We start from the raw sequence: 14665 nt of genomic DNA on the forward strand, positions 1-14665 counted from the left end.
TGTACGTCTGAAAAAGACGCATTGATATATGCCTGCGTTAGAATGGATCCCACATCTCGTGAAAGCGTAGCCATAGCCATAAGTACAAGCGCAAGGGAGCAAGGAAATTACTAATACCTACCTAGCTATACTTACAAAATCTGTAATATTTCGTTCGCTAGTTATATAAGTTCTCAATACTTTGTTTAATATACTATTTACATGGGATACGGAGCGCGGCCTGCCCGGGAACAAAGCTGCGAGCGCCTGTGCCACTCACCTCGGCGATACTGCGACCCAACGGTCTTGATACTTGATGTATTTTGTTTTAACAATTTCCGTCCCGTGAGTCATGTGTGAACATTTCTATTAACCATTGCGGCTACTGACAGGATAGAGAAGTAATTAAAGAAGACACGCCAGTTAATCATAAATGTTTTCTTTTTGCTCATACATGACAACACCGATTATTTCAAATCAAAGTCAAACCTAGGCAAGTAAGAAAGTTTATTTTAATCATACCACCTTATACCACGGGTAGAAACATAAACAGTGGAAAGTTGAATTTAAAAGTAACCTGTTAAACCTCATAAACGCAAGGGATAAATCGTAATAATAATGTATGCAAAAATCTTTATGTCACCATCTTTCGCACTATTTGTTTACAATCGAAGACCTTGGCCAGCCCTAAAATTGTAAGCTAAAGTTATTAAATTACTTTTCACACTCCAAAAATAAAGCATAAATGTATTTAAGACCAAGGATCAAAACTATTTCGTCGCACTATCAGTACATTACCAATGATTCACCGGAGGCGGCCCGCCACCGCGCGCCGCATCGCATCGTCCCGTATATTGTACACACACAGACACGTCGCCATACTTACAGACACACACACAGACACACGAATACGGGCCGTAGGCTGCTCGCACTTTTATAATGAATTATGCGCATACTGCATCACTGCATAGCCTGTGTGTAGGTGTCGCCGAATGAATGCGAATTTTGATAGTTTGTACTTTACAGCATAAAGAATTACTGTTTCGGATGTAAATGAAAGATTAGTTAAGAACTGTTGGTTTTGGAAGTCCGATAGTCAACTGTTCACTTTATTAAAGTGAAATACGCTATTTTGATGGATTCTGCATTATTTGTATCGGTTTTTGGAAACAAATAGCTATAAGCGAAAGAAGCACTGACAAATTGGGAGTCTCGTTTTCTTTGAATTGTTTCGGTGGTTTTCGTTGGTTGGTTTCATTGTAGATCCTGTCTTACAGGAGTTGCAATGGGCATGTGTGGAAGCTAGTCCCATTTTAAATGACTTCCTGCTTCGGGTAAAAGAGATGCAGTCTGGTGGTGTCAGCTGGTCAGAGTTCTGCACTGCGTAGGAGAGCTGACGTCGACGGTGATTGGATGATTAGAGAAGGCCAGGCTCTGTGGCTTACCCTACGAGTATGTTAAAATACTAAACCCAAAGTGTACAAACGAAACCATATTACTAAGCTTCGCTGTCCGTTCGAAAGTTTTGCAGGTGATGTAATGAATCTTTTACCTCTAATAGTGGCTTTTTTAGTTCGAAACCAGTCGAGCATTAGCGCTCCTAAGCCACCTACTAATTTCAAGGTAACTGAAAAAATACGTACCTAATATTTTTTGAAACTCTGTTTGACGGACTGAACAGTTTTTTTTTTTGCCAAGTGGCTTTAATAAGCACCCATCAATTATTAAAACTACAATATTTACAATCGTACGGTAACATACAACATACGCATACGGTGACGATTTCTTACCAGAGTTTATAATAAGACGACGGCGGACCGCCCACTGTGAGTTTTTGTGCAAATACACAAGTTTGTAACTTTACACTACAACTCTGTAGTATTCTAAGTATCTCGAATAATTTTGAGAAGCAAAGTTTCCAAAGATGTGCGAGGATGCGTAGCGAGAGATGTGTTTGTAAAGAAGTAAGAACCAATAGAGTCGCCTCGTTCAGCACAGCTCTGGTGGAAACGGTCCAGCGTCCTCGCACGACACGACACATTTCCATCGCACTTCCCTGGTGGAAACGCAGAATTAATCTGTTTGAAAGACCGGCAAAGTGCGAATCGGTCTAGCGACATTCAAAGTTCCATAAAATAGGTAAAAGGAAAAAGAATAACTTATCAAATTTATGAGATCACAATGTGTGAAAATTTTCATAATCTAGCTAACACTGTTCACGAGCTACAAGTCTGGTTACTGACGGACGGACGGATAGCGGAGCTTAAGTGGGTTGTCAATTGGTAATATTAGCCCGAAAAACGAACAATACAAAAAAATTGAATTGTAGGTACTTAAATGATTCAATTATTCTAAGACAACATTGATAAAATGCTGAAGGAAAACATCGTGACGAAACTTGGATTCAAAATATTTGAATCTGAAATCGCAAACCCGCAGTTAGCTAGCGTGGTGATCAATGCTCAAAACCCATCTACGGAAATATGCCTTTGCCCAGCAGTGGGACGTCTTTAGGCTGGTATATAAATATATGGAGTTATATATAAAAGTCGGCATATATTTCTAGATGTGCTGCGGAGGTAACCGGTCTTACATAGAACTCCATCTAGTGACAAAAGATAGAACGTCCTATCTTTAGCAAAGAAACAAAACAATCATTGGCAGACAAGGAGCTCTATACTAGTTGTCAACTGTTGTCAATAGATGTCGCTAGTAGTACAACCGACACATCTTATAGTGTTTTACCTAAATAAATTATCTGGACATAAACTGGGTAATTTTATTCAAAACCTAAACTAAAACTGCTAAAACACAATCAAATCAAATCAAATCAAATCATTTATTTCGCTTTAAATATGGGTACAGACAGATGTTAGTATTTAAGCCAAATTTAGTTCCACACATTATGCCTTACGCAGCATGCGAAAGTATGAACACCAGACATGGTGTTATTTAAATATAGAAAAAAAAAATAGATAAAATTAATGAAAGTTAAGTAAATTATATTACAATGAGGTAATTCAGTCTTAGCGTAATAATATACTTAGGTGCAATATCACGCAATTAATAATCATAAATGCTGTAGGTACTAAAATCTGTGGTCGAAAAACTCTTTAAGGTCATAATAAACATTGTTTAATAAATAGTGCTTTATTTTACGTTTCATTTGCAGTAATGGTAGTTCCCGTATATCTTTCGGAATCTTATTAAATACCTTAATGCACGTTATGAGACAGTTTTTGTGGAATAATGCAGTTCTACATGACGGCATCAACAGACGCGTTGGATCTCTTTTTGAGACATTGGGTTGATTTTCTCGTACGGAAAAGAAATGTTCTGGATTTGCTTTAACAAAAACACAAATTTCCAGTATATATAACCCCGTTAATGTTAATATTTTCTTTTCCTTAAACAGAGTTCGACAGCTTTCAAGAGGACCTACATTACATAAAGCTCGAATGCATTTTTTTTGGGTAAGAAATGCTCTGTTAGCATCTGTCGAGTTACCCCACAATAGCAATCCATATCTAAGACTAGATTCAACAAAACCATAATAAGCCACACGTGCAGCATTAGGACCCGCAGTATGCTGAAGTTTACGTAATGCATAAATAAATTGATTAATTTTTTTACAGAGATTTTTAACGTGTAGTTTCCAATTCAAATTTTGATCAATAGTTATACCTAAAAATTTTGTATCTTGTACTTCTAATAATTTATTGCCGTTACAGATAATGTTTAATTTTTGTGATTTTGTCTTATAATTTTTAAATTCTATATAATTTGTTTTAGTAGCATTGACTCGAAGATTATTATGTTCTAGCCAGTAGATGATAGAGTTAATTGTACAATTTATTTCCTGTTCATATGTTAATGACTTATCGGTGTAGGGAATGAGAACTGATATATCGTCGGCGAAAAGTACTGACTGGTGTTTTATGGCGCACGGTAAATCATTTATATAAATAATAAATAGCAATGGTCCCAATACACTGCCTTGTGGCACGCCATATTTGCTTTCAATGTATGTTGACCTATAACTCTCCATTTCTAGGTTTTTATTGATATTTGATAATTCAACGCATTGCTTTCTATTTGTTAGGTAGCTTTCAATCCATGACAGTGCTGGACCTCTGATACCGTACTTTTCGCATTTATATAGTAGAATTTTATGGTCCACACAGTCAAAAGCCTTAGACATATCGAAAAATATGGCGGTTATTGGTATTTTTGCGTCAATATACTTGGTTATGCTGCGTACGAGTGAAAACCCAGCAAGTGTAGTCGATTTGTTTCTTTGGAAACCATTCTGTTCTGATCTTAAAATATTATACTTTGTGACAAATTCTGTAATTCTACTATGCATCGTTTTCTCAAATACTTTGGATAGAATAGGAATGAGTGTTATTGGTCTATAGTTACTAACGTCATGACGGTCATCTTTTTTATGCAATGGTTTAACTATAGATGTTTTAAGTTTATCAGGAAAGGTTCCATGTTCGAAAGATAAGTTTACTAGGTGTGCAATAATTGGAGTTATTTCTTTGACACAAGATTTCAATATAATTGTATTAATAGAATCGTAGCCAACTGATTTAGTATTATTTAAAGAATATATGACACGTATAACTTCGCTTTCAGAGCAGGGAGTTAAAAACATGGATGATTGTACATTAAAATTTTTAAAATAGTTAATAGGTTTCTTTTTTTTTTGGAGATGCATTATTTTGCGCTGCATCAATAAAGAAACTGTTAAATATATTGGCCATCTTTAAAGGTTTATCTTCTTTTGTGCCATTATCATTTATCCATTCAATATTATTATTTTTTATGTAATTATGCTCATCCCCTTTAATGATTTCCCATGTAGCTTTACTCTTGCTTTTTGATTTAAGTAAATGGGCCATGTTGATGTTTTTCTTTGACGATAGTACACACTTCTTTAGCAACTTGGAATACCTATTATATTTAACTTTATCTTGTAAAGTTTTGTGTCGGTAATAATTATCTATTAATTTTCTTTTATTCTTACTTGCTATTCTTATGCCCTTGGTAATCCACTTTGGGGCAAGATCGCCTCTTTTAATTTTGCATTTCTCTAGTGGGAAACAGAGATTAATGGTTATAATTGTTACTTATTTACTGATTATTTTAATATTATACAAATATAAAGAAAGAAAAAAGTACATTTTATTTTAATATAAACATTTTAAACCTTGATGAATAAATAATATAAATATAACATTTTGGTCGTAGGATAAAAAAAAAATACCTACTTGTGCAAAATAATAATACATTTTTCAATTAAAATATGTACGCCTTTCAATAGTTTCAATCACCTTGTTAATACGGCTGTAGTATCTTATGTTACATCTCCTCACCACTTCTGATTGCCTAGTACTCGGTGTGTCCGTGGGCATATGGGACGGGGTAAATCCGAACGCCTTATGACGTTCCAGGCCCAATGTTGTCCAAGTTTGCTAAATGTAATTTATTGTTTTTAAGTTCTTTATTTTAACTTACAAGAAAGAACAATATTTTAGTGTACTTGTAAATGTATTAGTTATAGTTGCATAATTAAATTTAATGAATACAAATTTTGGGAGAAAATCGGGATATTATTTCGAAAATAAAATGACGAACATCATGCAGCATTGAATTCCTAATTTTGTGTCTCTCCTTAAATATTTTTTTTTAATTCAAAGCAAGTGTTCTGCAAATATTGTTTATTGTTTACTGTAGATCCAAAATTTAATAAGAATCATTCAAAAAATGATTCAAATATACTAAATATTACCTAATTCTATTATAATGTTGATCGTGACTGTTTCACATCTATGCTTCCCTAGTATTTGCTAAGTCCATGGACAAATGTGACGAAGTAAACTGATACAATACAACTAACAGACAAGCCGGACTATGGCGGATGTTAACGTAAACACGTAAATGTGACGTTTAGAAGAATAATTTGGTAATTGTGACAATATCTGCCAGTAAACAAAATCATCAAACATTGGTAATGATAAATTAAAATAATTTGGTCCATCTGAGTAGGCCATTGTCTGGTTTTTTGTCGACTAAAAAAGTAGATGCAATGTCATTTCATACAATTAGAAAATACATTAAGAGAATTGGTTCTTTCTTGCAGCGTCGTTGATTTTAATCTCTTGAACTCTTATGTTCGCCTGGTACCCGAAGTTCGTAACGGCGAAAACGTCGGGGCAAGATGGCCCACGCTGGGGAGTTCGTCGACGGAAAAAAAAAATATGTCTGTGTATTTTTTATTCATGAAACAATAATTTTATGACTTTAATTAATACTATTTTCACTATAATAATATTTTTTTTACTAAATAATTTGCTTATTATATTTTGTCATTTGTGAAAATCTTGGAAATATTGACAATTATGACAAGACATTTTTTATATTATTTTTTAGCATAGCTTAAATACACCATACATACTCCATTTTGCGTTAGGTGGTAAAAAAAAATATGAAGTGAAAATATGAGGTCGTTTCAACAACATTCTTGGAATAAATAATCTATACTAATATATAAAGCTGAAGAGTTTGTTTGTTTGTTTGTTTGAACGGGCTAATCTCAGGAACTACTGGTCCAAATTGAAAAATTCTTTTTGTGTTGAATAGACCATTCATCGAGGAAGGCTTTAGGCTATAAACCATCACGCTGCGACTAATAGGAGCGAAGATACAATGGAAAATGTGAAAAAAACAGGGCAGGTAGGCAGATATAAATCATAACTTATATCTTCTACCCACGGGGACGAAGTCGCGGGCAACAGCTAGTAAATAAATAAATAATAAATTTATTTATTCAGATAACTAAGATCCATACATTATAAATACAAGTTAATAAACAATAGTGAGCAGGGACTTAGTCCGCTGTACTAGTTTCCACATAAGGGGACAATCTAGTCTATTTGCAATAGCACCCAAGATGCTGTGTCGACTTCCACGCAGCCGACTGACAAATGATGCGGTCTTTTTACGCCAAATGGCTGCAAAGCCATCCGTGTGTGCATCTGCAAACATTGCTGACGCGCTACAGAAGCGTGGAAGCCGGAACAACGCCCTGAATGCATTGTTGAATTGGACCCGCAGAGCATTGTAAGCCCTTTGCGTATAGTCAACCCACAGACTTCCCGTGTACAGTGAGGTACAATAGGCTTTAAATAAAGTTACTTTGACTGCAGCTGCACATCGGGAGAATCTGCGAGCCAACATATTAGCCCGAACTGACAATGCCCTGCTTTCCCTCTCCATGTCAACATCGTCTTTTAAATCATCCGTGACCCAATGTCCGAGGTACTTGAAATGATGTACTCTTTTTAAGGACTCACCATTGAGAAACAGTGGTTGAACCGGTGGACTTTTGGGACCCGATTTAAAAACCATATATACAGTCTTATTAACATTTGTATAGTAACCCGTGTGAGGCCACGTAAGACTCACAGACTGCAAGCAACCGACGAAGAGCACTAATCGAGGGGGCCAGCAGCACCATATCGTCTGCATAGCTGAAGTTGTTACAGCAAACACCATCAACATAGCAGCCGACACGCATGCCGCTGAGCTCCTCGATCAGCCCATAATGAATAACTAGAACCGTGCGCGCGAATGTGCGCCTGGTACTACCGAATATTGCAATCGAGCGGCCGCCAGCTGGGGTACACTCCCGGAACTATTTTGGTTCTGAAGTAACATCTAAACGAAAAAGGACATCCTTATCACGTTAATTGATACAAATTTCTTACAATTATTAACATTTTAAAAACCTCCTGCCATATGTACATTACCACACGTATATTGTCTGTAAGGCTACCTTGGTAATTTTGACAATCAGCATTGTACATTAAAAATATCAACAACCTTTTCTACCAATCTAGAACTCGATATATTTATTTCTGCTTCAAATAATTTATTTTATAAAATAAAAATAAAACCGTTTAAAAAGTCTTTCTTCATCGAACGCTACACTATAAAATATCTTTGGCGCGAAATCAATTTTTAAATTGTTTACCTCTTGGATTTTATGCCCGCCTAGTACTTGTCTCGAATGTAACGGGGTAAGTTGTAACAAACGTTACGGTGGGAGATACGGTCTGTTCGCTGCACTTTTCCCGCTAGATGGCGCTGAAATCTTTATTTTAGTTTATTTTGTTTTATGTGAATAGAAGTATTGTTTGCGGCACTCGATCATACCTTTAAATGAATTTGATCATAACCATGCCTCAAAATCCACCCAATTTGACACAGAATCCCATTTGTCATTGAATTTACTCATAAATACAATATATTCGATTCGTTTACCACTAGACTGGCGTGTATTTAAAAAGGGGCTAAAAGCATAGCATAGTATACCCCTATGGGTATGTAGCAGAACGTACCTACGATAAATTAAAACAATTTACTAAAATAAAAGTTATATTTTTGTATGCGTGCTCAGTCAACGTAACGTAGCACACGTATCACGTACTTGTACGGAATTATATGTACAAAGGCGGACTCAATGCCTGAGGCATTCTCTTTCATAAGTCTTATTCTTATATACTTTGCATTTTTTCCATACATAATTGTGATTTCCTTTAGAATGTTTTCAAGTTGAAGGTAAGGGAATTAAACTCTAAAATACTTAATGATATCTTTATTTCCTTATTTACATATTGTGTCAACAACAATTACACAATTTGATAGAATAACAACCACCAAACATAAACAGTCGCTGTTAGGATACATTATTATTTTATCAGTCTAATTCGGTACCACGACGGAAAAATATCTAATTTTCGAGATAAACATGCTTTTTTTGCTACTGAGTTATTAAGCAGAGTATTTTTATGAGGAATGATTAAAGAGTAATTTGTCAAGTGCGGCATTGGAGGCTCCCTACAAATAGCCTTAAGAAAACCTTATGGAACCTAGAGTTTCTACGGGTAACACAGCAAGGGTACTTTTTTTTAATTAGTTAGTCAATACAAAACATATGTTTTTTTTATTTAATCTTTAATATTGTCCAGTACATAGCTCAATCAGGGTATAAATAATCGTTAGATCTGATTTTAAAAATCTGTTGTGGCTCCTCAATCAATACGGAGACAAAAAAATATATTTTGGAATTGTCCATAAACAGGGATAACTTTAACCAAAGAGGTCGTATTGCATCCTCATTATACATTTGTCAGACCGCAATTTTTGGTTTTATTTTAATCGGTATAAATTGCGCAATCAAGGTATCATTTTTAATTTAAAAGATGTACATAAGGCACTACACGACTCGATATATCAAATGATTCAACAGCATCGGCATCAGATTCAACACCAACGTTTTAAAAGTGCCTGGAAAATAGCCAACTTCAAATAAAAACTTGTGATTCCACTCGCTCGCTTTCCAGCGCGTTAGCTCATGATTAAAGACTCCACTTGGTTTCGAAACTAGTCGGGAGTCTCTAAACACATGCGTGAGTAAGCCGTTGCATCATATAGATAAGATACAAATAATATCCCACGGACTGATGACATATTGACCACAGCAGTGAGGTTAAGGAGTTCGACAGGTAAATAAAGTTAATAAATTATGCCTAAAGCTGAATTATTATGTATAATTGTACTGAATGAATATCGGTGGTAAGGGATAAGTCCAAGATAAACAAAGCTGCAATATTATAGAACATCGTAAAGATTTAATTCATATACATTCATTACCTTTGGTCATCTTCCAAATAATGTATACATTTTACAATTAATTATTATGTGTTTCATTAAACTAAGTCCAAACGAACAGTTTGAGCAGAAAGTTGAGAAACTTATACATAGAAATACAGTGTAACTATTAATATACTATGTATGTGACAGTTTAATAAAAATTGTATGGATAATATCCACTTCATAACAAGTATTGCGATGATAAAGGGATGTTATTAATCCTCATATAGAATTATCTAGAATGCCTGACATTGGACTAAGTTTTCACATAATACGAAAAGCATCTCATATTTAATATGGAGACATTTCTTGATACTTTAGTGTGCCTAGTACTGATTCCACGGAACATTTTCTATAGCATGCTTCTTTAGTTTGTGCTTCTTCAGATATTTCGAGTCTATGAAAGCTTCGCCACACAATGAGCACACATATGGACGTTCACCAGTATGCGTCCGTAGATGCACAACTAAATTACCTTTTAGTGCAAAGAACTTCATACAAACAGAACAACCAAACTTCTTTTCCCTTGTATGAGTTAACTGGTGGGTACGCAGGTGAGTCTTCGTTTTGAACCGTAGGGAGCACAACTGGCATGGGAATGGCCTCTCGTTGGTGTGCACTCGTTCATGCATCAATAGCATGGCTTGGCTGGAACAGCCTTTACCACAAATGCTACATTCAAACCGTTTTGCATTCTTCACCTTTAGATTCTTATGTGTCAATATGTGAGTTTGCATGTCCTTCTTAGAAGGCAACACATCACCACACTCCGAGCAAAGCAACTCTGTCGGATCCACAATATGGGAGCTCTCGATATGTTGCTCCAAAGCTGATTCCACTGAAAACATTTTCTTGCACAGTGAACATGCATAGCCTAGGAGTTTACCGAGATTTGTCGTAATTTCTTGTTTCACAGTCTTCATTAATTCCTCTTTAACTTTGATTACTTTAGATTTAGTACACTCATCAGATTCTTTGTGACTGGTTAGTGCTGCTTTACTCTCAAAAGTCTTGTCGCACTGGTTGCAGGAGAATGGGTTCATGTGTGTCAGCCTGTGTGTCTGCATTGTAATCTTCTGATGGAATCTTTTGAAACAGATGTCACACTCAAACTCTCGGATACCGCTGTGTATCATCATGTGACGTTTCAAGTTGTTCGGGTTAGCAAATGTCTTGAAGCAGATGTTGCAACGGGGTTTTATATTGTTGTGGCCATATTTGATGTGTTGTGTTAGGGCATTACGTCTGATGAGTTGGTTGCAGAATGGGCAAGTTATTAGCAGGCCTGTACTGCTGTGTAGTAACATGTGTCCTGTCAGTATCTCTGCAGATTCAAAGCCTTTGCCGCACAGATTACACAAGTGTTCTCCTGCGGGATTGTGTTTATACTGATGCTTTTCGTAATCAGCCAAGTCTTCAAATTGCTCTCCACAGTCACATAAGAAGGTACCATCTTCTTGTTGCAGAACTGTAGCTATTTGGCTATCATCAGCATATTCTATCACCAGTTCTGACCCATCATACTTCAAAATTTGGAACTGTGAGGAGTCATCACCTTCGCAGAATATAACTTCTTGCGACATTGGGTCACCGTCTTCATCTTCATTCACTAACTGGGAGTCCGTCAAATATTGTATCCTGTCATTACTCTTCAACAAGATAGTTCCATCTGAGTCAGTTGTAGTTAAGATTTTAATAAAGTTTTTAGAATTCGGTATTTCTTTGATGACGTCTGAAGAAATAGTTTCTATTATTTGATTGTCATTAGAATCTTCCATTTGTACTAGGCTCTGATCTTGATTCATGCTGTCTTGATTCTCATCAATGTTCATAGCACCATCCAGTTCATCATTTTCCTGTCCCTCTTCATTTTCTAGAATAGTTGCTGGTACATTAGCTGATACCTTGGTGTTGGACATGAGAAACGATTCAATAGAATCTTCAAACTGACTCTGAGTTTGTTTCTCAGGGCTGTACGCAACTTCATTTTCATGATCCATCTTTTCAATTTTCACATTCGATAATTCCACCTTGTCTTCCTTATCTTTGTCTTTGGGATCATCAATAACCAGGACATAATAGCAATCATCATCACTGTCTGTTGGTTCCTTTTTGATGATGGCTGCGAGTTGCTTCATCGGATCACTTCCGATGTCTTCATCATCACCAATTATATCATCAGTAAAATCGGGCGGGGTTTTATCAATTTTTGTTATGTCTAGTAAAGCATTGAGCTGCAGTTTCAGCTCATTATCCATTTTGATGCACTGTTTCCGGAATTGGTAAGCAGAATTCATGATGGCGTAACAATCTGAGCATAGCTTCTGGGGTAAACCATCATCTTCCTTAACCTGGAAAATGAATAATTTCTACTTTTAGTAAATCAAATAAAGATGATGTTTGCAATTTAGATGTGACTAACTTAGAATTTATTTAAATAAATGTAAGCTTATTAATTAAGAAATTCACTTAAGATAAATAAATTTTATGAATTTCTGTAATCATTTTTGTCAAGGTAACTGAACTTTACAGTAACAATCATGTAATTTAATTATAAGCTGCATAAATGGCTATTAAAATGGGTTAACAATGCAATATTATCAATATGAGATCTTATCAAATGCTGATAATGGCACTTGAATGAGTAGTTACAAATAATAATAACCGATGAATATTAAGGTTTGAACAGAAGAGCAGTACAGTCGTTCAAGAAATGAGTCTATCATTTTAAAGGTTGAAAATCATTCATTTGATAAAGCGCAACAAGGTTAATTTTGCATACACTAATGGGAACAGCAGACAGTGTATTTTATCAACCATATCAACATTTTACTGGCAATTTTTGTCAACCAGGTGGACTAGACTAGTCCAACAGTGCAGTCTTTATTATGAGCAGCCAACCTCTTCAGAAACTGTGATGATAAGGATGTGATACACCTGTCTAGACCAGTCTACACAAGGTTCCAAATAGAATTCTGCAAAATTATATGCAATCTGATGGCTTACTACCATCTTACATGGTGCTTTTTTTGTTAAGGTGGTAAAATAATGCTATTGTGAGAATATGATGCTGCTAAATGTCGTGTAGTGGGCAAATAGGTGGTAGGTAATCTGTGTCAGTCAATATAAGCTTTGTCATGCCCATGTACAGGTCTAGATGTTAAATCAGTATAGTTGCTAATGTAGTATTAGCTGTGAAGCACTATTTAACCAATATTCTGAATGATCGCTACATTCATATAAATGAAATTTATTTCTTGATTGATACAAGGAAGGAATAGGAAGAGCAAAATTTCCCTTGATAGACTGTGTCTAAAATATAGAAGATTGGCTACAGTAGTATTGCTTTTTTATTAGTTGAAATATACAAATAAAGCAACAGCCATTTTTAATCATTATACTTGGTAAGGAACAGCTTCCGAGATAGGTTAATGACCTATGAAAATGAAAAATATGTATATTTACTACATTTAAGCTTATAGCACTGTCTAAAACCCCCTTTCCAGAATATAATCACACTTCTTAGTAAGCACTGCTTATAATGATATTAAGTACTAAATTTATTGATGACAATAAGATGCTAATTGACATAACCTTTACTTTTACTTGAGAATTTCAATTATCTTTAGAAGACTTGTGATTGGGACATTGGTTATCTAATTTAGGTCATCGTAAAGAAATCATATTAGTAGTAATATCACAACTTTATGTTGCCTTTAAACTATATGCTACGTGAAATTATTGTAAACTCAATTAGATAGAATAGCTTCGAAGCTCACCTAATGATTTTGCCGCCTTTTGCGTTAGGTTAGAAATATCAAAGGATTGTCGATCAAATTTACTCAGTAAAGGGGTACATTACGGTCGAGAATTGCTTGTATTTATTTTAGATGCGCGGCATTTCGAACCACAGTTGAGGTTATGATCCATGTCAATAATTTGTTAGTCTGACATACTAACATGATATTAAGGATATGAAATAGCGTTTTCGTCGAATATATTCTACAATAACTTATTGATTTCGGAAATTTTTACGTACCTCGATCGTAGTAACTTCAAGAAACTTGTCAGTTACATTCTGCTCCGAATCTAGGAGTGACACTTCGCAATTGGCAGACAAACAACAGCGGCAAAGATCGGACCACGTATCCATTTCAATAGACGCACATTATTATCCAACCAGTTACACCTGGAAAAATTAATATAAACACTATAAAAATGCATTGTTTTGACAGTTGGTAATCAGAGACCACAATAATATGGTATCCAAAGAGTAAAAATTATCTACGGACCATGCCCATAAAGACGATCTATTCAAAATTATAGACAAGAGACGAGCGTTCAAAATGGAGACGACTGAGCAACGGATGTGGCGTCTTGATAGATATAGTTTTGAACTGTCAAGATGGCGCTGCCGACGGCTGTTAGAAATGCGTTCCGGTCATGACCATGACATTAATTACATTACTTATCAATATTAGACAAGGTATCAGTGAGTAAGTGACCATATAAATATAAAATCATTATTATTTAAATATATCTTACAATATTTTTTGTATATTTAACTTAATAAATATTTCAGGAGTTTCTTTCTTCCTTGTTTATGGTTTGGTTGTATAGATTATGTTGAACACTTAATTTAATTATTATGTTGCAATTGTAAAATACTGCTCAAAATATTCTGTAATTACTTCAATCCTTATGGTATTTTATTTTATCCTTGGTCAATTTCAAGGATGTTTTAGACTTGTTTTAACCATAGACTACCAAAGGCTAATTGCGTGGAATGAAATCGGTGCCATCGTGCCATGCATTATGCCATCAAAGTCACCACAGATTATTTATAATTGTAACATGTAACATGAACATGAACGTTTAATTTTGTTTCGTATGTTTGCTATCATTAGCCATAGTTGTATAGCAAAATAAATACCTGGTCTGTGATATTACTACCATTATTATT

At 35.2% G+C, this 14665-nt stretch overlaps 1 protein-coding gene across 3 annotated transcripts; it reads right to left on the minus strand.

The window, feature by feature from the left end:
• Positions 1-9653: 9653 nt before the first annotated feature.
• Positions 9654-14098, minus strand: LOC113494155 (zinc finger protein 2 homolog). 3 transcript variants are annotated; one of them, XM_026872347.1, is made up of 3 exons: positions 13995-14098; positions 13742-13891; positions 9654-12053 (listed from the first exon to the last, which is right to left on the minus strand). In XM_026872347.1, exons 2-3 carry the CDS (start codon positions 13853-13855, stop codon positions 10029-10031), a joined length of 2139 nt encoding a protein of 712 aa, XP_026728148.1. In that variant the 5' UTR covers positions 13856-13891; positions 13995-14098; the 3' UTR covers positions 9654-10028. The 3 variants fall into 3 exon arrangements, with proteins under 3 accessions (XP_026728148.1, XP_026728149.1, XP_026728147.1); XM_026872348.1 differs by having other exon boundaries at positions 13742-13912; positions 13995-14060; XM_026872346.1 differs by lacking the exon at positions 13995-14098 and having other exon boundaries at positions 13742-13977.
• Positions 14099-14665: the final 567 nt, after the last annotated feature.

Source organism: Trichoplusia ni, chromosome 5, assembly GCF_003590095.1.
Source record: "Trichoplusia ni isolate ovarian cell line Hi5 chromosome 5, tn1, whole genome shotgun sequence".
NCBI lineage: Eukaryota > Metazoa > Arthropoda > Insecta > Lepidoptera > Noctuidae > Trichoplusia > Trichoplusia ni.